At 31.9% G+C, this 22,388-nt stretch overlaps 4 protein-coding genes and 1 pseudogene across 4 annotated transcripts; 3 read left to right on the top strand and 2 right to left on the bottom strand.

Moving 5' to 3' along the window:
* Positions 1-2,121: 2,121 nt before the first annotated feature.
* LOC100818523 (DELLA protein RGL2) lies at positions 2,122-4,725 on the top strand. The gene is made up of 2 exons (XM_003534769.5): positions 2,122-2,269; positions 2,351-4,725. The coding sequence occupies exon 2, from the start codon at positions 2,607-2,609 to the stop codon at positions 4,392-4,394; it is 1,788 nt and encodes a 595-aa protein (XP_003534817.1). The 5' UTR covers positions 2,122-2,269; positions 2,351-2,606; the 3' UTR covers positions 4,395-4,725.
* Positions 4,726-7,909: 3,184 nt separating this feature from the next.
* LOC100814069 (nicotianamine synthase-like protein) lies at positions 7,910-9,106 on the top strand. Its single transcript, NM_001317708.2, has one exon. The coding sequence runs from the start codon at positions 7,993-7,995 to the stop codon at positions 8,920-8,922; it is 930 nt and encodes a 309-aa protein (NP_001304637.2). The 5' UTR covers positions 7,910-7,992; the 3' UTR covers positions 8,923-9,106.
* A 2,414-nt stretch (positions 9,107-11,520) lies between these two features.
* Positions 11,521-14,039, top strand: LOC100811370 (ubiquitin-conjugating enzyme E2 32). The gene is made up of 5 exons (XM_003533120.5): positions 11,521-11,844; positions 12,218-12,349; positions 12,511-12,595; positions 13,179-13,342; positions 13,428-14,039. Exons 1-5 carry the CDS (start codon positions 11,737-11,739, stop codon positions 13,863-13,865), a joined length of 927 nt encoding a protein of 308 aa, XP_003533168.1. The 5' UTR covers positions 11,521-11,736; the 3' UTR covers positions 13,866-14,039.
* Positions 14,040-15,959: 1,920 nt separating this feature from the next.
* Positions 15,960-16,769, bottom strand: LOC102664156 (pectinesterase inhibitor 6). The gene has a single exon (XM_006587930.3). The coding sequence runs from the start codon at positions 16,767-16,769 to the stop codon at positions 15,960-15,962; it is 810 nt and encodes a 269-aa protein (XP_006587993.1).
* Positions 16,770-19,324: 2,555 nt separating this feature from the next.
* LOC100817455 (uncharacterized) lies at positions 19,325-22,129 on the bottom strand (annotated as a pseudogene).
* Positions 22,130-22,388: the final 259 nt, after the last annotated feature.

The raw sequence follows: 22,388 nt of genomic DNA, 5'->3' as shown, positions 1-22,388 counted from the left end.
TAAAAAAAAAAGTCAAGCACTTTGCTTTGTTTTTTTTTATCTTGATTTATTTCATATCTAATAACTAATCAAAATTCACAGATAATTATTACTTATGAAAATCGTTATTTCTTTATTTTACTTTGTAATTCGAATAAAGTTTTAAAACAAACAACTATTGTACGATTAATACAAAAGAAGGAAAATCACATAAAAGGTAAAATAATGTGCAGGACCAAGCATGCATGAGTCATCACCTAGCCTCAACTTACCAAATGTTTGTACTGTCTTTTTTTTTTCAGTCATGGCAACTCTTTGTCTGTGAGATGTTAAATTAATAAATAAATATTATTATTTCAAGGACCATGAGGGAGCTAAAAGTCGTATGACTGTCTCTTACTACTGTATTTTATGAAGAGATTATAAACTAATGAATTGTCTATCAAGGAAGGCCAACTTATTTGAGAAGAATATGGGAGTGGTTATAATATTTTTTTTATATCGGTCGATTCAGATAAAAATATCAATGAATTATTTGTTTGATATTCATGTAGGCTTGAAAATAATATTGATATTTAAAATAAAGACATAGAGATTATATCAAAGATTATATTAAAGAGCATATTTTCTGTTAGAAAATATAAAAAATAATTATCTTAAATAATTTTTCGTGTAAAATTGGGGACTTTTGATTTTAGTGCTGTAACTATTTTTGTTTTAATTTTAATTATTTAATTCTTTTTTTTAATCTCTATTATCAAGTAGTAATATCAAATATCAAATAATGATGTAAAAACAACGACATTAATAATTCATTGACTTGTTATGTCAATAAGAAATTTAAAAGAACAATCGTGTATATTTTTTTAAAAAATATATTTTTAAATGCTTATCTATTCAACATACCTTATTTCTAAAATTATTTTTGTAATCTTTTAGATTAGGCTTAATTATAAAATATGTCCTCTTATTTTTCCTGTTTTACTAAATCGATTTTTCTATTTTTTAATTTATTATCTGAGTCTTCCTATATTTCAAATTTTATTTTTTCTTAATTTATTATAATTTTATATATTATCTTTTAAAATATAATATATAAAATTAAATTCTATTTTCACGTAAATTAGAATATATATATATATTTATATAAATTTTATTTTTATTTTATATATTATATTTATCTCCTTGGGATTTAGTGACAATATTTTTATCTATATTTTATATATTATATTTGTATAATCTTATTTTATATCCTAAAAATATAATATAAGTATACATATTCTTGTTATTTAAAAATATAATATAAGATTATAAAATATAATAAATTAAAAAATAATAAAATTTGAAATATAAGAAGACTCAATAAATTTTGAAATATAAGAAAATTCAGAAAGTAAATTAAAAAAATAAAAAGATCGATTTGATGAAATAAACAAAATAGTAACACTGATTTTGTAATTAATCCTTGAGATTAATTTATTAATTATCATTAAATGAAATGTTGAAATTACTTATTATAAAACATTAATTAATAATTTTGCAATTCAAAAAGTTAGAAAAAAAAAAGAAAAATAATAAATAATATTTATATTAGATTAACACTCAAACATAAAATTTACATGACACCTAAACATAAATGTATCTTTCTTTTACTATAGCCTGTTTCTTTTATTGTTACAAAATTATTTTTTATATTTTATAAAAAAAATACGCATTTTAATATAATTTATTGCTCTATCTCTTTCCTAAAAATCAATTCTATTCAACCGTACATGAACATCAAACAGATACTTAATTCATTTGTTCATAATCACTTCGTAGTAGTAAGGGACAATACGACTTTTAACTCCGACATGGTCCTTGAAATAATCATATTTATGTATTTATTTATTTTATATATTAATTTAACATCACACAGACAAAGAGTTGTCATGATTAAATAAAAAACAGAACCTTCTCAGTCAGTACAAAACACTGTAAACTAATGCTTGGTTGAGTACTGCCTGGCCCTGAACTATATCTTACATTTGTTTTTTGTCGTTTTTGTTTTGTATTTTTGTTACACTATTAATTAATTGCTTGTCTTAAAAACTCAGTTTGAATTTAATAAGCGGAATACTTGAAATTTTTTGTGCCGAAAATAAATAACAGATAATAGTATGTTGAAAATTAAAATTCGTATTTTCTTTAGTTTGTTACTTACGCCATCTTTTTTTTTTAAACTTAGCTGCCTATTGTCTTCTGGACTGTGGACGGAATTTCGGCAAAATCAAGAGTACCCAGCAGAATTGTATGGATCATGAAAAAAGATAAAAATATAAATTCACAACTTATTGAATTTTAATTAATTTCACTGGCTTTCTGCATGCAGGCCACCTTGATCGCAACGACACATCATGGTGACAACATTGATGTTAACCGTACAGGACGGATTTAGCATGAGAACTGGTCAATTTTACATAAAGAATAATCAGAAACCATATCCTTAATTAATAGCAAGTACAATACGGGTATCAACTTAGTACAACAAGGACTAATAATCTTGTTGCCCTTGTTGAATTAATCACTTGAGCAATCTGGTTTGAATAAAACTGATAAAACAGAAGGAAAGTTAGTAACAATTTGTGATGGAAGATTTGTACCATGTCAGTTTCACTACAGATGACAATTCTAGTTCATCCAACGACATTTTGTGGTGTACTGAGGAACTGAATGAATTGAGAAAGGTCCAATTTTCGGGAGCAGAAGATCATGGAGAGTATGGGGGAATTGACCCACTTTACTCTAATTTTGGGTTCTTCCCAGATGATCCATCAGAACAAGAAGGGTACCTTCTATCCACTGATCAACAAAAGTATCACCAGCAAGTGCAACCATCATACCATGATTATGGACAATTGGATGATAACCTTCAGTTTGACATGGTATCTCCACCACTCCAATTTGATGCACAATATCCAACCATGGTTCCACTATGTCACACAACAAAGGACAAGCCAAACTCAAACTCAAATACCCCTTTAGCCTCACTTGACATCTTGAACAACTATGGCAAGGGCTTCAAGAGGTTACGCAATGAAGACAAAACCCTGAAGCAAGTTGATGATGTGGCTATGGCCACAACAAATGAGGGTATTATGAGAAAGCTCTCAACAGAAGATGTCATGAGGATAGCTGGGACAAGGTTCATCCAATCATCATCATCAGAGTCGGAATCTTTGCCTTTCTTGGAAACTCACCCTTTTGGTATTTACTTCTCTGGACTCTCTAATGAGGAGAAAGAGGATGTGGAACTTGCTGAGTCCCTCTTGGCTTGTGCCGAGAAAGTTGGCCACCAACAGTTTGAACGTGCAAGCAAATTGCTGAGTCGTTGCGAATCATTATCTTGCAAAACGGGGAGTCCAGTTAGGCGTATTGTTCATTACTTTGCAGAGGCACTTCGCCAGAGGATAGATAGAGCAACAGGAAGAGTTTCATACAAGGATTTGCAAAAGGGTCCTTCATTTGATCCTTTAGAGGCAACCAAGGTACTAAACCCCACTGTTGTTGCATTTTATGAAGAGCTTCCCTTTTGTCAAATTTCTGTGTTCACAGAAGTTCAAGTTATAATAGAAGATGTTGCTGAAGCAAAGAAGATTCATGTTATTGATCTTGAGATCAGAAAGGGGGTGCAGTGGACTATCCTAATGCAAGCCCTTGAGTCAAGACATGAATGTCCAATTGAGCTTCTTAAGATAACCGCTGTAGAAAGTGGAACCACTAGACACATAGCTGAGGACACTGGTGAGAGACTAAAGGATTATGCTCAAGGTTTGAACATACCCTTCTCTTACAACATTGTTATGGTATCGGATATGTTACATCTAGGAGAAGATGTTTTTGAGATTGATCCTGAGGAAACAATTGTTGTTTATTCTCATTTTGCACTTAGAACCAAGATTCAAGAATCTGGCCAGCTTGAAATCATGATGAGAGTGATTAGAATCTTGAATCCTAGTGTGATGGTGGTAGCTGAAATTGAGGCAAACCACAATTCTACATCTTTTGTAAACCGTTTCATTGAGGCTCTTTTCTTCTTTAGCACATTCTTTGATTGCCTTGAGACTTGTATGAAAGGGGATGAGGGGAATCGAATGATTGTAGAATCCCTATACTTCAGTCATGGAATAAGGAATATTGTGGCTGCAGAAGGAGCAGAAAGAGATAGTAGGAGTGTGAAGATTGATGTGTGGAGGGCCTTCTTCTCCCGCTTTGGAATGGTGGAGAAAGAATTGAGCAAATTGTGTTTATTTCAAGCGGATTTGGTGGCTAAAAGATTTCCTTCTTATAGCACGTTTGATAAGAATGGGCATTGCCTTCTTATTGGGTGGAAAGGAACACCAATCAACTCTGTTTCTGTCTGGAAATTTCTTTGACGGTTAGCTAGTGCAACAAGGTTTTAAAAATTGATCCATGACCGTGATTTTTGGCTACACCATAAAGGATTTTGGTGGTTCTCTGTGACCAAAATTGTAGTTGCATCAATCGCATTTATTTACAGCTTTCTTCAATATTAAGAATTGCGAATTTTTTTCTTTTATATTATTCCTAATGAATGTGTGGTATCATCCCATGTGAAATTCTCATAACTAGTTAGCACCCTGGTTTGGTTAATGGTGTTCATCTGTGTTTACTATCAAGTATAAAGGCAGTTTGTGGGTATTTTGCTATGTTATATTAATAATAAAGCTTGCAATTCCTGCTTTACTTTGTTGATTTGGTTAACTGTAAACCTTCACTTGATTTACTTGTTTCTTTCATGACTTTCCATTTTGTGAAAAGAAAGTATGTATTAGGATAAGTAGGGAAGAATTCATCTTTCAAAAATAATAAAGCTAAATCTGGGTTTGGTCTGGGGAAATATCCATATATAGGTGCCTGATTATAGAATCACAAGTGGGGTGGTGTTTGTGGTGAATACTTGTTTTTCAAACGTCAATATTGTGATTGTCATCGCAAGAATTTGCGAGTTGTCAGGTTAGATAGTAATTTTGAGAAAAGATTAATGTTAGGAATATCCTATGCATGTGAAACTTACTTTTAAACACATTCTTATTAGTTAAAATTTATTGAAAATCATAAAGATATTAATTTGTTGAAAATTATCTTTGCTGAATGCTCCAAAATCCTAGTTCAACTAAAGGAGACTTGAGCATATGATGAAGGTTTTGGTCTTGTTATTGTCTATCCCTGAAAAATATTGCTGTGTTCTTGAGCATAAGGTTCTGTTTTGGAAACAAGCCTTGAAAATTTCTGATTTTTATGTTGTTGGATACATATCTGAACCTTGTTTGAACATATAAAGTTCAAACTTCAAAGCACGCCCACCTTGTTCAGCTTGGTATATTTGGTATTTCCTCTTCCTAGAAATAGAAAAACTAGTATAGACTAGAAGGGAAAAATTAATATCATGCTTAAGATTTTGCTTAGTAGCGCAGTACTCCTTAATTATTTTCCGTTCTAGTCTATACTAGTTTTTCTTGTTCTAGGAAATATCAAATATTCCAAGCAGGAAAAGGAGGGCATGCTTTAAACTTTATATATTCAATAAAGGTTTATCACCCAAAATGTCATATATATAAAAACATAAAAAATTTTCTAGTCTTGTATTCCAAAACTCAACTTCATGATGAAGAACACTTGGCAACACAACTGAAGCTTAATTATTTTTACCTCATCGTCAAGCACCAATTAGTTTTGAAGCCTTCCACAAGATAATTGGAATTGGGCAACCTCCAGTATACATTGTTTTAGTGACCCAAAATGCTGCAATATCCACGGTACATTTCACATTTGCAAGTTGTCAAATTCTCCTTGTTTGGCTTGTTAAAGTATCAGATGAAGGCACTGGTGGTCCTGAGCACAGTCAAGGTGGCCGATCGCCCAAGACCTCATATTTAAAGGGATACCAAATTTTTTATTTAGTCAATATGAATATTAAATTTTATAAAATATTATAATTTAGCAAATCTTATTAATTAATAATCTGTTTATAATCAAGACTTCGACATTCAAGATAAAAAGTGTTTAAGAAATTATTAGAATGACTGGAGTTAATTATACTTGAGGGCCAGAGGGGAGTCTTCAATATTAATAGACCTATCTAGTAGGAGAGTTCACTTCATTAGTTATATTTCATGTGCGAAGGTCCGGAGTCATGTGTCTTAAACGTTTGTTAATTGTTATCTAAGTACTAATGTCTCCTTTGTCTTGTTATAATTCGGGTCGAGTATGTTGCTAGGTCAAGTTTACTGGTCTTTATGTTCCCTAAAGCGGATTTGTGTTTTTTCCAAGTGTGGTTGTGGTAGGTTGTGATAACCTCCATAATAGTTGCCCCTAATAAGCAATGTTGACTTAAAGATAAAGGTGAAGATAACCATCACATTATTTTTCCGGAAATTAGTATTGTCTAGGATATACAATACTTAAGAATAAAGACAAAAATGGCCTCCTTAATAGTTGACCTCAAGTCAATATTGTTTGAGATAAAAATGATCTCCTTAATAGTTGTCCTTAAGAATATAGGTGAAAATGACTTTTATAACAAAAATAAATTACCCCAAAGTGATTATTTTAGGGATCAGGCATCTTTCCTAGAAGACCTGCTCAAATCGTGTAAAACCATTATGAACGATGACCCATAATGGTTGAACATGAATTATTTTATTAAAATCACAACCATAACTTTTTGCTACTTTAATAAAATAAGTCATGTTCTTAAGAATGAGTGTTACATCATCTCACTGCTCCCACATATCCTAGATGACATGATCGAGTTATTGGCTTCATTCTTTATTTAGATTTGCCTCTAAAAGTTCAGGATGATGTAAATATGAGCAATGAGCAGGTGTAAGAAGCAGAGTAACGCAAAGCGCACTACACTGCGCAATAATTAACAAAGGGCCAAAGGGGTCAACTGTGGCCACAATGTCGACATACTAGACTCATAAAAATCAGCAAAGTTATGAAACCTTCAGAGATAATTGCTCTGGTTGGATCTTAATTTGTCGATGTTTATAAATATTTGATTCCCTTTTCCCGCCTGATATTTAAATTGTGTTCTCTTTTTGTGAGACTATTGTTCTGTTGGTCTTATGCTTTTATTTTTTTTGGGGTGGAGACAGAAATCTCAGTCAGACAAATCAAAACAAAAGTGAGAAAAAAAATAGTTATGTGCATGCTTATAGCACCTTTTTTTTGTTTTAAAATGATTTAGTTGCCATTCTTGCTCAATTCTTCATGGAGATTATAATATAATTTCAATAACAGTTAGCTGAATTACCTTAGTGTGCTCTAAAAAAATTCTGCAACCTAACATTTCAATTCTACAATATCAAAACCATGTTATCCTTTTTTTTCCCTTCCTTTAAAGTTTTTGGAATTCTACATGCTTACAATATTCAAATATTATTCAGAATTTGAGTGAAAAATGTTGCACAATGTTGCCATATCTTCTACCTCTAAGCTCTCTATCCCTATCTTCACTATTAGTGATGGAGCTGATATAAGAATACATGTGGGTGTCATAACGCACAACATGGAAAGAACCACAAACTTATTTATTCTTCATTGCAAAACGATTTATCTTTGACGTTAAGAACAGTGGTTATATCTTTTTCCTTTTCAATATATGCTCAATAAGCAAGAGTAGCTTTCTTAGGCGACCTTCTTGTCTTGAATGTAGTGCCGCACTGCTTCATGATGCACTTGACCATTATTTAATTAAGAGATAAACTGCAAATAATGGGGCTCTTACAACAACTTGCACCAAAGTGGACCAATCAAGCAACGATACGTGTAATAATTAATAGCCTCTAAAGCCTAAACAGAAAAACAGTCTTGCAGTGCACTTATAAATTGGTATTGAAAGGGTGTTGTGAAACTGAAATTCAAGGGTAAGGTGCTAGCTAGAGAAAGAAAAAAGTCCTTGTGAGTCTTTGATTCTAGCATCCTTCCTTTGTGCAAGTTTAAAGAATGGAGAACCAACAAGAAATGATGAAAGTAGAAAAGGTATGTGAAATCTATGAAAAAATCTCCAAACTAGAAGACCTCAACCCTTCAAACCATGTCAACAACCTCTTCACCCAACTTGTCACAATTTGCACCACCCCATGCCAAATAGATGTTACCAAACTAAGCCAACAAGTTAGAGAAACCATAGCCAAGCTAATTAGGCTTTGTGGGAAAGCTGAAGGGCTTCTTGAGAACCACTACTCAACCCTAATAGGATCATATGAGAACCCTTTAAGCCACATGAAACTCTTCCCTTACTACTCCAACTACTTCAAACTTAGCCACTTGGAGTTCACCATGTTAACCACTCACATCACACAAGTCCCTACCCAACTAGCCTTTGTGGGGTCAGGTCCTCTTCCTCTCACCTCAATCATGTTGGCCACACATTACCTCAAACACACATGCTTCCACAACTACGACATGGATCCATTGGCAAATGCCAAGGCCCATGAACTTGTCTCCTCGGACACCGACTTGTCGAAGAGGATGTTCTTCCACACTTGTGACATTCTAAACGTGTCGAATGGCCTCAAGGACTACAACGTGGTGTTCTTGGCAGCACTTGTGGGAATGGACCATAAGGAGAAAGGAAGAGTCATTAGCCACTTGGCCAAATTCATGGCTCCTGGGGCTATTTTGTTGCTGAGGAGTGCACATGGTGCTAGGGCTTTTCTCTACCCTGTGGTTGATCCTTCTTCTGATCTCAAAGGCTTTGAAGTTCTATCGGTTTTTCACCCCACTGATGAGGTTATTAACTCGGTTATTGTTGCACGCAAAGGGCTTTATTCATCACCAGTGTTGGCTAGCAAATGCTCTGGAGTTGAAGGGTTTAATCACTTCAACCATGGGAATGTTATTGAGGAGTTGACCGTTGACGATCAGGCTTGACTCTTGAGGGGACTTGCTCACTCCTTAATTTGTGGCATCGCTCAAATTAAAGCAGTGTTATGAATCAATTATTGGATCTAATAGTGCAATATAACTGTATTAGTCGTGATTATCAAACCCAAAATGTCTTACCACCAAAAGATTATTGTTGTTGGATAATAAAACGGTTTTGTTAACATCTTAAGTATCATCTTCTTAAGTTTCTCTAAAACAAAAAGTATCATCTTCTTAAGTAGTATCATTTTCTTATTACCTATATTCTTTTATGTTGCCCTCTTAAAAAACTACATATTCGTCTTGTCAAAAATTGGTATTTTGGTTGGTAAAATTTTGAATGGAGAAAAAAGGTCTTAAACAATTTAATTAAGTTAATTTGTAAATAGTTTGAGTATGAAATAATTCTATGGGAGATTTGTTCGATAAAAAAATTAAAATTTTAATTTTAATTAGTCAAAATTGTATTTTTGATCTCCCTAGTTATCTTGAATTTTAATCTTAATCTTCCTTTAAATTTATTCATGAATTTAGTCCTCAAATTATGTCAAATCTCGTAAATGTGATTTCAAATTCAAATTTAAATGTTGCCTGTTATAGTGAAATATTGATTGGCACGTGTCACATTTTGATTGGACGATGAATAGAAAAATGTTAGAACTGGCTCTTGGATGCATCTTTTCACGTCCAATCAGAACATAACACATGACAGTCAATATTTAAATCTGGATTTGGAAATCACATTTACAGGATTTGATATAACTAGGGAACTAAATTCATGAATAAATTTAAAGGGAGACTAAAATCAAAATTAAAGACAATTAGGAAGATCAAAAATGTAATTTTATCTTTTAATTAAAAAATATTAGGGATAAAAATAGGTTAGAGGGTCCATTAGGAGCTTAAGGCCTAATCCATACCATTTAAGACTTCTTTACCTATCCTATTCAGCGAATAGTTCATGTCCATGTTTTTTAAAAACCTTTTTATATAGTTGAGTAAGCACGATTATGAACTTTTAGAAAAAAAAATTACTATACTTGACAGACTAATATTTTTATAAATAATATTATTTTTATTAAAAATAATATTATTAATATAGTATTATAGAAATTAAAGCATTGTGTTTTTTATTTTTAAACCAGTTTTTTTATTATAAATTGAACTAGTTTTAATATATATACAAAATGAAATTTGATTTTGTGGTTTTGATTTTCTAGTCTGATAAGCTTGTTAGTATGTAAGTCTATTAACTTTTTGAAGCATAGATTCTTTAGTCAACATAGAGTCTTAATAAGAAATAAATTTTTAAATAAACTAAAAGATTATATCAGACTTAAAAAGTTGACTTATAATTCAAGATTTTAAAGCAAATCAAACTAAACTTCAATTTAGACAAAACCTAACTTACTTGGCCTATTTCTAACCTTAAAAAATGTCATTTTGTTCCTTTGTTTCTTATTTTAAAAAAGTTAATATAGAAGTAATGAAAACAATATTTTTTTTTCTATTTTCAGTATTTCTCATACATTTGTTTGGAAATACCAAACAATATAAAATAAGTTAGCATTCTTTATAATTAAAAATAAAATCAGTCTTCTCAAACTAAATGGCCCTCAAGATTTTAATTTTTAGGTAAAGAAAAACTAGATTTATTTAATTTTAAAAGTAGCTCAAGTAACTTAATTAAACAATTTGAGGAGCCAAAGTTACTTGTAACTGAAATTTAATGAAATCCAATGATGATTGTAACTTAGATGACAACACACCTAAAGTTTATGGAAAAGATTCATGTTTAATAAAACTAGCTTATAAATTATAAGTTAAGAGTTGAAAAATTGAAAATTATCTAATTTAATTGAAAGTGATGGGTAAGACTAGTTGATAGTTTAATGAATAAATATCAAATAACAATGACATATTTAATTGTATGTAAGGGTTAGTTAACAAAAGGATAAATTTTGGCTTTTATGAATTTAATCAATCAAATAAAAATCATGTAAGTTGATATGATTCAAAAGATCATTTTTAACCTTAAGAAATAATTTAGTGATGACAACTAACAAGTTGACTATGGTATTTTTGTGTGTGTCTAAGAAAGTAAACTTAGATACGAGTATTTTTTTTCTAGATAATAAACAAAAAAGATAAGAGAATTTTTAAATTAAATAGAAGGATGAAATGAAATTTCAAGTAAAATATTAAGGATAAAATTAAGAAAAACAAAAAATTAGTAACTTATTACTTTAAATAATTTATCAAAATAAGTTACTTAAATTAACTTATAAAAAATTCTACTAAAATAAATTTTTATATCAAATAAACTTAAAACCAAGAAGTTTATAAGATCCTCAAACATCTTATCAAATATATTAAATTCGATTGTCATCTAATATATCTTTAAAGAAGGACAATAAACTTTAAATGTAAGTAAATTATAGACTAAAAATTAGTCTTATAATCAGAAATTAACTTATAAAAATACTTAAACTTCATGGTACTTAATTACAGTGATTAAAAAAATGAATAAAAAGTATAATAGAAAGTATTAATTATTAATATTAAAAATAAAAAGCCAAAAGGAGGGAAGATGCAAGGAAGGTTGAATAAAAGAGAGACACGTGAGATAACACTCTAGCATGGCGTGTCAGTCCGAGAGAAAGAGGCAACCAGCTTTCACCTTTTGTTATTTCCATTTTCCATTCCCATCGTAAAAATACAAAAATCATAATCAGTCATAGCTTCGGCGACTTCACGATATTCCTTTCTTCTTCTGATTGAGCCACCGACAGAGCCTGCGATTACCGTGGCGGTTTCAGAATGGCGGACAAGTACAACCTCAAGAACCCCGCCGTGAAGCGGATCCTCCAGGAGCTCAAGGAGATGAACTCCAACCCTTCCGACGATTTCATGAGCCTCCCTCTCGAGGTTGGTTCCCTCTTAGATCCTATTATCTCTCATTTTTGTTTTCGCTTCGATTTCGTGATGCGTGCTGTGAAGATGGATTTGTGTGAGATCGTGTTTTTGTGTGTGTGTGCGATTCAATGGGGTTTGTTGTGGTGCGGGGCGGAAAATTGTAAAATTCTTGGTGTTGGGGGTTTGGAATTTGTTCATTTGAGCTTCTTTTGGGAAATTCCTTTGTGTTGTGTTTGGATGGGCCAATTTATAGTTTCTGAGAATTTCAAATAAGATGGAATTTGTGAAAATTGTGTTTTTTTTTTAGGGATCCAAAAGTTATCTTAAGGGTTTTCAATTTATATACTATCCTGACCAGCTTCAGTGTCATGATTGTTGTTTTCAGGAAAATATATTTGAATGGCAATTTGCGATTAGAGGGCCTCGTGATACTGAATTTGAGGGTGGTATTTATCATGGACGGATTCAGTTGCCTTCAGAGTATCCATTCAAACCCCCTTCATTTATGTTGTTGACTGTAAGATGTTGCTCCCTTCCCTCTCACCTGATTACATTCTTATGTTAATCTGCATATCCCACATGCTTATGAGATTCTGTTTCATTGACTGTCTTTTATGTTTGAACTTTGAAGAAAGCTTAGTTCCTACATGCTTATAAATTTCACTTTCATGCTGTCAGCCTAATGGTCGTTTCGAGACTCAAACCAAGATTTGCTTGAGCATATCAAATCATCACCCTGAGCATTGGCAGCCATCATGGAGCGGTAAGTAGCATTCCTTTCTGGTATTGACACTCTGTGTTTGTTAAACTATTTTTCAAGTTATTTATTGAGAGCATGACTAAATTTTCTCATTGTACAGGTTATAAATGTCATAATGTATTTCGCATTTTGGATATATATATATACAGGATTATAATTGTCTAGTTGTTGCTCTGCAGTTATAAAACTGTCTGATATATTCGACTGTGTACTTTATAACTTTCCATTATTATCATTGTCTAGGTAGGATCATACTATGCTTTGGGACAAAACATGACTTACTCTAGATAGAAGTGGCATTGTATTGATTCCCATGTCTTTAGATCATAAGATTGGATGCTAAAAAGATTGGGAATACTTAACCAGAAAATACTGATCAAACGAAGTAGTTGCATTTTAATGTATTCATAATTTGTATTATTAGAATGGGAATGCATCTCTGTTATTTTCATCATTCTTCTCTAACACATTACCTTCATTTTTGTAGATCTTATTAAGCATTATCTTTAACTATACAGGCTGAGCCTTGTAGATGTCTTTGATGGTGAAAAGTTCTATTTTAATTGATGTAAATATCTTTTGGCAGTGAGGACTGCTTTAGTTGCATTGATTGCATTCATGCCTACCAACCCAAATGGTGCATTGGGATCGTTAGACTACAAGAAAGAAGAGAGGCGTACACTGGCAGTTAAATCTCGTGAAGCTCCTCCTAAATTCGGGACTCCTGAACGTCAAAAGCTGATCGATGAGGTAAAATGTTGCTTGTTGTTTTCTCCTCAGATTGTGTTTTCTGTAATATATTGTGCTACAATCTGATTGTACTTCTTTATTCCAGATACACGAGTACATGGTAAGCAAGGCACCTCCTGTTCCTCAACCTAGCGCCAGTGAGGCTTCTGAAGAGAACCCCAGAAATGAAGAGGCTGAGACACACGCCAATTCACTGAATCCTGAGTCTTTAACTGCAGGAGAGGTTATTCTAGATCAAGAAGTTGATGGAATTGTGGAAGAACAAGAAGAAGTCCTTGCAAATGCTAACCCTGCAGGAGTTGAAGCTTCAAGGGAGGTTCAACCTAGTGTTTCAAGGTATGAGGTGCTCCAAAAGTCAGACACAAGGGTTCAGAATCCTAAGCCAGAGACGAGGGTTCAGAAACCTGATGATCGGTTGTTCACATTGGCAGCTATTGGACTCACTATTGCAATTGTTGTCCTTTTGCTCAAAAAGTTCATTAAATCTACCCAACATGGGGCACTTTTCTCCGATGGATCTTAAGACTTTTCGTTGCTGATGTTGGCTTCCGAGATTAAACTTCTTAGCCATTATGCAGTAAATAGAAATATAGAGTTCTTCTAAACTCAAAGAAGTATTTTTCTTTTTTTAATTTGATTGTACTTTTATTATACTCCATTTGTAAATATGGTAATATATATGTGCTCTTGCGATAAATTGAGGAGGAGCATGGCTTTGTTTGTTATTAATGTTGTGTTAGCTACTTCCCTTTCCAAATGCCATATGTCAACTAGTTAGTCTAAAAATCTGGCCATGCTCCTTCCTGCAGGCTTGTCGTGGTCTTGAAAACATCTTTCATTTCATGGAACTAAGGCTATGAATTTCTCGGGTACTCATTAAATATTCTTTACTCTTAAATTAGAGGAAATGAATTTTAGATATAAATAAAAATCCATTCAGAAATTTAGAAGAGAAAGTAGGGGATTAATATTTTTGCTTCTCTATTTTAGCACACTAAATAGAAGAGCATAATATGTAGAGTTTGTGTAACGTGTTGAATAAAATTATCTTAAAATTGATTTTTCTTTATTATCTGAGTTTCCATTTTTTTGCTGAATATATCTGATTATCCTTTTACCTACTTTCTAAAATTTATATAATTGAATATTTGAATTTAATAGTCTTATTTGTCTAAACCAAAGAAGGATTTTTTTTTTTTTTTTGGCTGTCCCTCCTGATTCTTTTAGCCGAATAGAGATTGGGTAACGATTTAAATTAATCATTGAACTCAATGGTTGTATGGTAATTTTGTGCTTGCTTGGTTTAATGTTAGAAAAATCAATTTTTACATAATAAATTAATTAACCACGAGATGAAATTGATAGTTTAAGTTTAAACTTTATAAACAACGTGATTTTGAGAATTCAAATTGCCTCAACCCATTTTGATTCCGGCGTTGAATGTTTATCTTATATAGAAGCTGTATACTAACTTCAACAGAATATTCACAAATAAGATGAATTTTGACTGACTCGTAACAAGCTTTTCTTGTCTGTCTAATTTTTATAAAGGTATCCATAAATCTGCATACATTAGTTACATTTTCTTTTTGGTAAAAAGAAAAGTTAGTTACAATTTTTTAACATCATTCACAAATTTGCGTATAATCATTGTCTTCTTGAATAATGATTCGTTGATTCAAGGGGTGTAGCATAGATACCCAAAAAAAATACTAAAAAAGACAGATAAATCATTGATAAGATTGGTGATAAAATTTAAAAAAAATGAAAAATTATTAAGTAGTTTTAAATAATTTCTATGTAAAGTACATGGAGAAAGATTGAAATTTTAACTTTGACCAATTAAATAGAGCCAAATAGATCGATATTCATTTTTCAAATTTTACAAAGACAAATACATGTTGCACGATTGGTAAAAAAGAAAAAAAAAACCTTTCTATTGTGTTTGATGCATGTCAAGATACAGTGCAAATAAAACAGTACAGCAGGACAAACTCTTGAGTTACATTCATTCCAAACGAGAGAGTGGTAGAATAGCAATAGTACCTAGCGGTAGTATTTCCGAAATTTTACTCACAAAAATGCATTTCCACTACCATGGGAATCAACTTATATATATACTCACCCTCCTCCCTCGAAAATTTAAACTGGCACGAACATGGGAATATATATATCTCTTTCTCAGAGATAAAACATGACTAGAAATCATTATTGTATAACCTCCACTAATAAACATGAGAATAATTCAATAATAAACAATCATAACTTAAAACAAATGTCTGTCAGTCATACCATGGTGAATTCGTTCTTGGACCTTATACACACTGTCTGTCACACTATGGGAGCTGGTCATGCCCGAAGTTATTACCTTAACAACAATAAGGAGGATGCCAAAGCTAGGGCTAGTATATGGAGCCTCCAAAATACTTGTAATCAAATAGATAAGAACTGTACATAAATCATTTTTTTTTATTAAAAAAACGATACATCCTTTCCATAAAACAAATATTGTTTATAGTTTATGCTTATTTAGCAACTAAAACTTTCTATAATCTATATATGGGACCTTAATGCCCTAGCTTGAGCATAACAAGACACTAGGGCAAAGAAACCCTTCCTAATAGGGAATCAACGAAGCAATGGAAAGACAAATACTGGCAGTAATGCTAACCATGCCTTCCGAATGAGGCATGGACAATGCAGTCTTTTGCTCCTCAAACCCACTCTCGCACGCAGAAACATCCGCCAAAACAGCGCTGAGCATAACCGTAACGGTGCCGAGATCGCGGGACGGAATAGCCTCCATGGCTCTGTGGAGGTTCTCCAGGGCGCTGGTGTACTGCTCCTTGCAGTCCTCGAGCGCGGCGGCCATCTCCGGCGAGGCCTTCATGTGCTTGGCGACGACGGAGATGGTGAAGTTGGCCTGGAAGGAGCAGGCCTTGATGGCGGCCTCGAGGACGTTCATGAGGTCTAAGTCGTTGCCGACGAACGGCGTGATGGTGGACACGCACACCTCCGGGTAGTCCGTGTGGGAGCAGATATCTTTCACAGAGCGGTGGTGGCTGGCCTTCGGATCGTGATCCGGCATGGTGATGGTGTGGCCGCGGAGGGTTCCCTTGAGGATGTCCGCGAAGGCGCTCGAGAACGACATGTAGGGATGATCGCCCAAGGAAGAAGACTCTGACTCTTCTTTCTCGGACAATGATGATGTCGGGTTTTCAGAGTTCGTAAACTCTGAACGTGAGAACCCGACTGGAGGCTGTGATGTGGGGCTTTCACTGTTTGGAGTTTCTGAACGTGAAAACCCGACTGGAGGTTCTGCCTCAGCCTCTAGGGCAAAAGCGCATGTACGCGTGCATGGACCTAGTGCAAAGCAAAGAAGCAAGTTTATGGAAAACAGGGTGAGGAAAGAGATTTGGTTTTTCATTTTTTATAAAGTTTTGTGAGAAGACAAGAGATTTTGAGGATTTGGGAATGTGCATGGCATGGAAGGAGAATTTATTAACATGTGAGGGAAAGTGATGGGTACTGAATTGTCGATGAAAATAGAATAGAAATTGTTTGTGCTGTTAATGTTTCAGCATTGTTTGGCGGGGGTTTGGGGATGGCGATAATTTGCCTGCAATGGAAATTAACGTATGTCTATTTTCCTTTCTTCCACCTCAAAATAGACTATATTAACTAGTTTCCTACCAGGTAGGGTCTTCTATTGGAGAAGAAAATTACTAGTTGATAGAAGTTGTTTAGACCAGACAAAGGGAAAACATAGTTTCTAACTTGATTTAGAGGTCAGCAATGAGGGAAATGGAATAATAATAATAATAATAATATATTTTATTATTTAGTTTATTTTAAAAAAAAAATATACACTTCCATCTTAATTTAGAAGGAATATAATGAAAGAGTCGGTAATTTTTGTTCCATTATCATAATTGGGTATCTACGAATTTTAATTAGAAGTGTCTCTAAATATTTGTTAAAATATAAAATTTTAAAGAATAAGTAAGAAAAATAAACTAAAAGTAAATAATTTTCAGACATATATTTATAATAAAAAATAAAATACAATAAAAATATTTTAAGTAATTTCAAATTGAGAATACGGCGAATTCGTATGAGTATCTTACAATTAATATCTACCCCACCCCATTAATAAGTGGCCACTCATTAAGTAGTAAAGTTTGCTCCCTCTGGCAGAAAAACATTTGTAAGACATCTTCAAAAGCATAGAGATTTTATACATGCTTTTAGAATATCAAAGCACTACAAAAAAAGTAATATTTTACTATGTAATTTCGACACACTTCTCAAATTTGAAATTATTTTTAAAACATAAAAAATATATTTTAAGACGATTTTGAAGATAAGCGATATAAAAATTAAAATCTTAAGCGGTTTAAAAATTGTTGTAAAAAGTATTAACTTTTCACAACAGGAATTTCAAAGACGATCTTTAAATAGTTGTAAGATATGCTGAAAAATCAAAATTAAAAACACTTTTTTTAATAGTGAAGTGTAATAGCATTCAAAAGCTACGTATGATCAAAATAGTATTAATTAGAAGTTAGAATCTGAGTAGTGGAAGGTGTAGCAACACCTACATATGATCAAAAACTATATCAGAAGTTACAATACAAATAGAAGCTACAAAAATTATCTCAACAATGTTTTAGAAGTAGAGAATATGTTATATTAGAAGATGAATGTTTAAAATTATGTTAATTAATGATCTCCAAAAGGATATTATCAACACAAACTTCTTTTCTTGATGCAAATAAAGAAAAATAAGTCAAGGAAGACTAATTGATTCAAAATACACTATAACATTCTAAAAGCATAATAAAAGAATTAAATTTGTATAAGCTCGGTTCTTCTAGAAGAAGAATTTATTATAGATATCAATTAAGAATAATAATATATGAACATCCTTAATAAATATCCATTAGACAGTTCTCTTTCTCTCTCTTTGTCACCTCCTATCTCCTATAAATTATTCTTTCTCTCTTGTATTTCTTCATCGATCTCTCTTGGTGAGTTGATAGGCATATGAGTGTTGATCAAACATTTTCCATCAATTAATGTCAAATATTTTATTTAATGAAAAATTCAAAAACTCCTGAGTCTACCATCCATGAATTATGTTCAAGAAGAAAATATTATTTAAGGTAGATATTCAATATCACACCTAACATCAAATATTAATTCTATGAAATCAGTGTTTTTAAAGGAAGAAAAACATCTTTAATTTGAGAAGGTTTCTTCCTATGCAATCATTCCATATTTGTTTATATTCATTTGTATTATCTTAATGAGTGTTTATGAACCATTTGTTGTTTTATGTATCCATTCATTGAGTATACAAAATCATAGAGTCTAAATCAAGTCCTTAAATATAGGTTGGGCTTCTCCATAGGCTAATTAGTGAGGATTAAAGTTGCTGAACTATGGTAGCAAGTTATTTGGTGAGTTAGTATTGGATTGTTGGTTGGATCGACAACTATTGAGTTGTGTTGTGCATCGAGCGTTTAATTAGAAGCTTTAATGAAAGAATATTTGTGTTGAAAAGTTACTCAAACTTGGAAAAGAATACTTATGTAATTTGATTATAGTGGGAAAATACTAGTAAGATAAGAACTAAACATAGCCTAAGTTATTGGTGGTTGAACTAATATAAATAAAATCTCTTTATGCATTATTCCTTCTATACATTTACATTTATGCACATGTATTGTTGTTATATAAATTGTTATTTGATATCCTAGTTCTTTACAAACATTTTTAAAGCAAAACATTGATTTTAACATCCAAACAAGTTTATATGAATAAAAAATCATATAAGGAAAGCTTTATTTAAAATTGATAATAAAATATTACTTCTAAACATCTATATATGCACAATTATATTCTTTCCTAACATATTCATGTGATTGCATAACAATTTATTTCCTTCTAATAAGGATCTTTGGTAGCCAATAAGGAAACTTTAAGTTAATGCACCAAAAGAATCTTAATTTTGTAGATTAGGCCAAAATGATCATGGGTCATAATTAGCATTTTCTTTCAATGATTTTTTGATCCACTTCGAGCGAAAATGATATGAAAAATAGAAGAAAAGGAAAAAAAGTGCAAAATAAAAATACAATGAAAGAAAAAAAATCAAGACAATATCATTTTATGAGAATCACGTCAACACTAAATAGAATCCACTAATGATAAAGACAAATAAAAAAAAATTTATAAAGAATATTTTTAAAAAAAAAACTTGAAAAGATTAAAATTAAAAAATCTTTTATTTTATAGGAAACAATAGGTTATTTAAGCCTTATATTAATTTCATCATAATTTTTTTTATTAAACATGATTCCTACCCCCAATTCAAATACAGTATTAGTTAATGTAATAATAATATAAAAAGAAAAAACACTACTAGTTGATGATCCATGCTAACGGGCAAACTTTACACACACAAGATCCATACGTTGTGAACACAGGGGAGTGTAACCTGTCTGTCACCTGACTCTGACTCGTTTATTTACATGTTAGGATAAAAAATAGAATTATTATTATAGAAGTTACTATACTAATAATATAATTTGATTTCGTCTCCTAAAAAAATGTTATTCTAAAATCAAACAGAATACAGACTATGGAAGCCACCAAAGTCATCAACACAACCGGATAGAGCAAGTTTAATTAATTTATTCCTACATCAAATTAGAAAACTAATGATGGTGGTGGCATGGATTCTTCACCACAGTGATAGGACAGGAGGCATTATTCACCACATAGTTGCTCACGCTTTCCATTATGACCCTGTAAAAAGAAAAGACAAAAAAAAAAATTAAGAGAGAAATCCATTGATTCTTCAATAACTCACATGTTATTTTGGAGGGCTTTGAAATTCTAGGTACCTTTGGAGTGTGCCAAGACCTCTATTCCCAAGGGTAAGGTACTCTAAAGTTACATACATGATCAATTGTTTCGCATAACCTCTCACGAGCATCTCCCCAATAGATCTTCATTAGCACTACAATCTGCCACCCCAAAATCTTAAAAGTTACTCTTATGAAATGAACATATATAACAACAAATTACTAATGTTAATTGAGTTTTTCATAGATGTGACTTAGAAAAGGGCTTAATTTCTATGCATAAAAACTATGATTAATATGATTTTTAAGATTATTATTTTAAAATTTAATAAAAAAGAATTGCTATGCATTACAAATTATGATTAAATGATTATGTGAAAATCATTTATACTATGAGTGAGTATGTACACTATTTTCTCTTAGATAAATCATACATTTTTATTTTTTTTTGCGTGGCAGCAGTTGACACGATGTCAATTACTTCGGGTGCTGGTTTCAGTTCATATCTCTTCATGAGCACTGGGTCAGAGAACTCAGCCAGAGGTATCAAAGCTGCATTTAGATCAACACAACATACATAAACCACTAAAATCTCAAATATATCCACCTAACAAATTAGATACGACAAAACAATCATCGATCGGTAAGAGGGGCTTGTTAAATTTAACTAATTTGCATCCACATTAATCATTTTTACATATCAAAACTCAAATTTCTATTTTATTTTAAATGAAAAATCACGGGTGTTTCCTAATTTTATGGTTGGTAAAATAAAGTTTTATATAGATAAAAATTCAACACAAATTTTTTGCTAAATAAAATATTTTTTTATGTAAATGAAATAAGACCTTATCCTACTACTGTGAATTAATTTTTGTCCTAACATGTTAAGTCCTATATATATTTTTTGGTGGAAGTCATAAAATTAAACATTGAGTCATAGAAATCACTAAGAATGCGTTTGGATAGAAAATTTTAACTGAGAAAAGTAATTTATCAGAGAAATTGAACTTCTGTAATTTAGAATTCATTGTTTGGATACTTTTTATGATGAATTTAAAATTTTGGAATTTTAAAACAGAATTTTAAACAACTAAAATTCTGGAATTTCAATTTCCTTCTAAAAGGTGAGAGAAATTGAGAAATTGAAATTCTCTTCTTATAGTCTTCTTCAAAAAACATTGTCTAAGCTCTTAAAATATTGGTGTGAGCATATAGGAACATGTATAACTAGCACACCAACTATATCTTTTCTTTTTTTTCATTTATTTTTTTTATTCTCATAATTTTAATTTTTTTTATCCAAACACAAAATTTTAAAAATAAAATAATTTTAATTGAAGTATTTGAAATTCTTATAATTTAAAATTTCTCAAAATTTTAAATTTGTCCGTCCAAACAAACTGTAAGTGAATTTTGGGACTCTTAACAAAACATTCTCCATATGCTATGCGAATAAATTGTACATCTACTACCGAACTTAAGAAACTCAATCATGTACTAAATATGGGGAAACTTGTTGGTAGGTCCCACTTATATTTGGGGCACATTGTAAGATGTGGAATCATAAAAATATGCATGCGAAGGGATTATTAGGATGACTAACGCACGTGAGCCAGTGGTTTCCCAGAGCTGCATGTGCTCGTAACCGTGGGCATGGCGAACGATGATAAGAACGAGGTTATCCCCTTCTCTGACGACGTTATCCACCGTCAATTTCAGTGCTTTGATGCTGCATGCTGAGAAATCAACGGCCACGCCCAATCTTCAGAGGTCTCTAAGCTTCTACTTGCGTTCTGCGCCGGTGGTAATTGTGAGTTTATTGTTTTTGTTTTCTGAATGTTTGATGGGACAGTGCACGAAGGTGGAGGACCAATACCGCAATTTGTGAGCTTGATAATGAAAGAGCGACCATTGCGTTCTGCATTATTGGTGGCTCAGACTATTCCACACATTTGCTCACTTTGAAACTGAGGTTCGCTAATCGCCACCCACCGTTGGATGGAAACAAAGAAACCAATCCTTCCTTTTTAAGCTTAGATGTGTTTCTTGTTTCTATAATACAAGATTTTTTTTTAATTGATTCACATTTAACAAAATTAGTTAATATGATTAATAACATTAAATTTATTAATAATTTATATTATTTTTTTTAAAATTATTCACAAGTTTAT

Source organism: Glycine max, chromosome 9 (assembly GCF_000004515.6).
Source record: "Glycine max cultivar Williams 82 chromosome 9, Glycine_max_v4.0, whole genome shotgun sequence".
NCBI lineage: Eukaryota > Viridiplantae > Streptophyta > Magnoliopsida > Fabales > Fabaceae > Glycine > Glycine max.
The sequence above is the reverse complement of the archived record's forward strand: the minus strand, read 5'-3'. Positions and strand labels throughout refer to the sequence as shown.

Excerpts from the sequence above, each read along its gene's own strand:
- LOC100811370 (XM_003533120.5), top strand. The coding sequence starts at position 11,737 with ATGGCGGACAAGTACAACCTCAAGAACCCCGCCGTGAAGCGGATCCTC. Across the intron at positions 11,845-12,217 it reads TCATGAGCCTCCCTCTCGAG|GAAAATATATTTGAATGGCA; the intron begins GTTGGTTCCCTC and ends TGTTGTTTTCAG. Across the intron at positions 13,343-13,427 it reads GTCAAAAGCTGATCGATGAG|ATACACGAGTACATGGTAAG; the intron begins GTAAAATGTTGC and ends TCTTTATTCCAG.
- LOC100818523 (XM_003534769.5), top strand. The coding sequence starts at position 2,607 with ATGGAAGATTTGTACCATGTCAGTTTCACTACAGATGACAATTCTAGT.
- LOC102664156 (XM_006587930.3), bottom strand. The coding sequence starts at position 16,769 with ATGAAAAACCAAATCTCTTTCCTCACCCTGTTTTCCATAAACTTGCTT.
- LOC100814069 (NM_001317708.2), top strand. The coding sequence starts at position 7,993 with ATGGAGAACCAACAAGAAATGATGAAAGTAGAAAAGGTATGTGAAATC.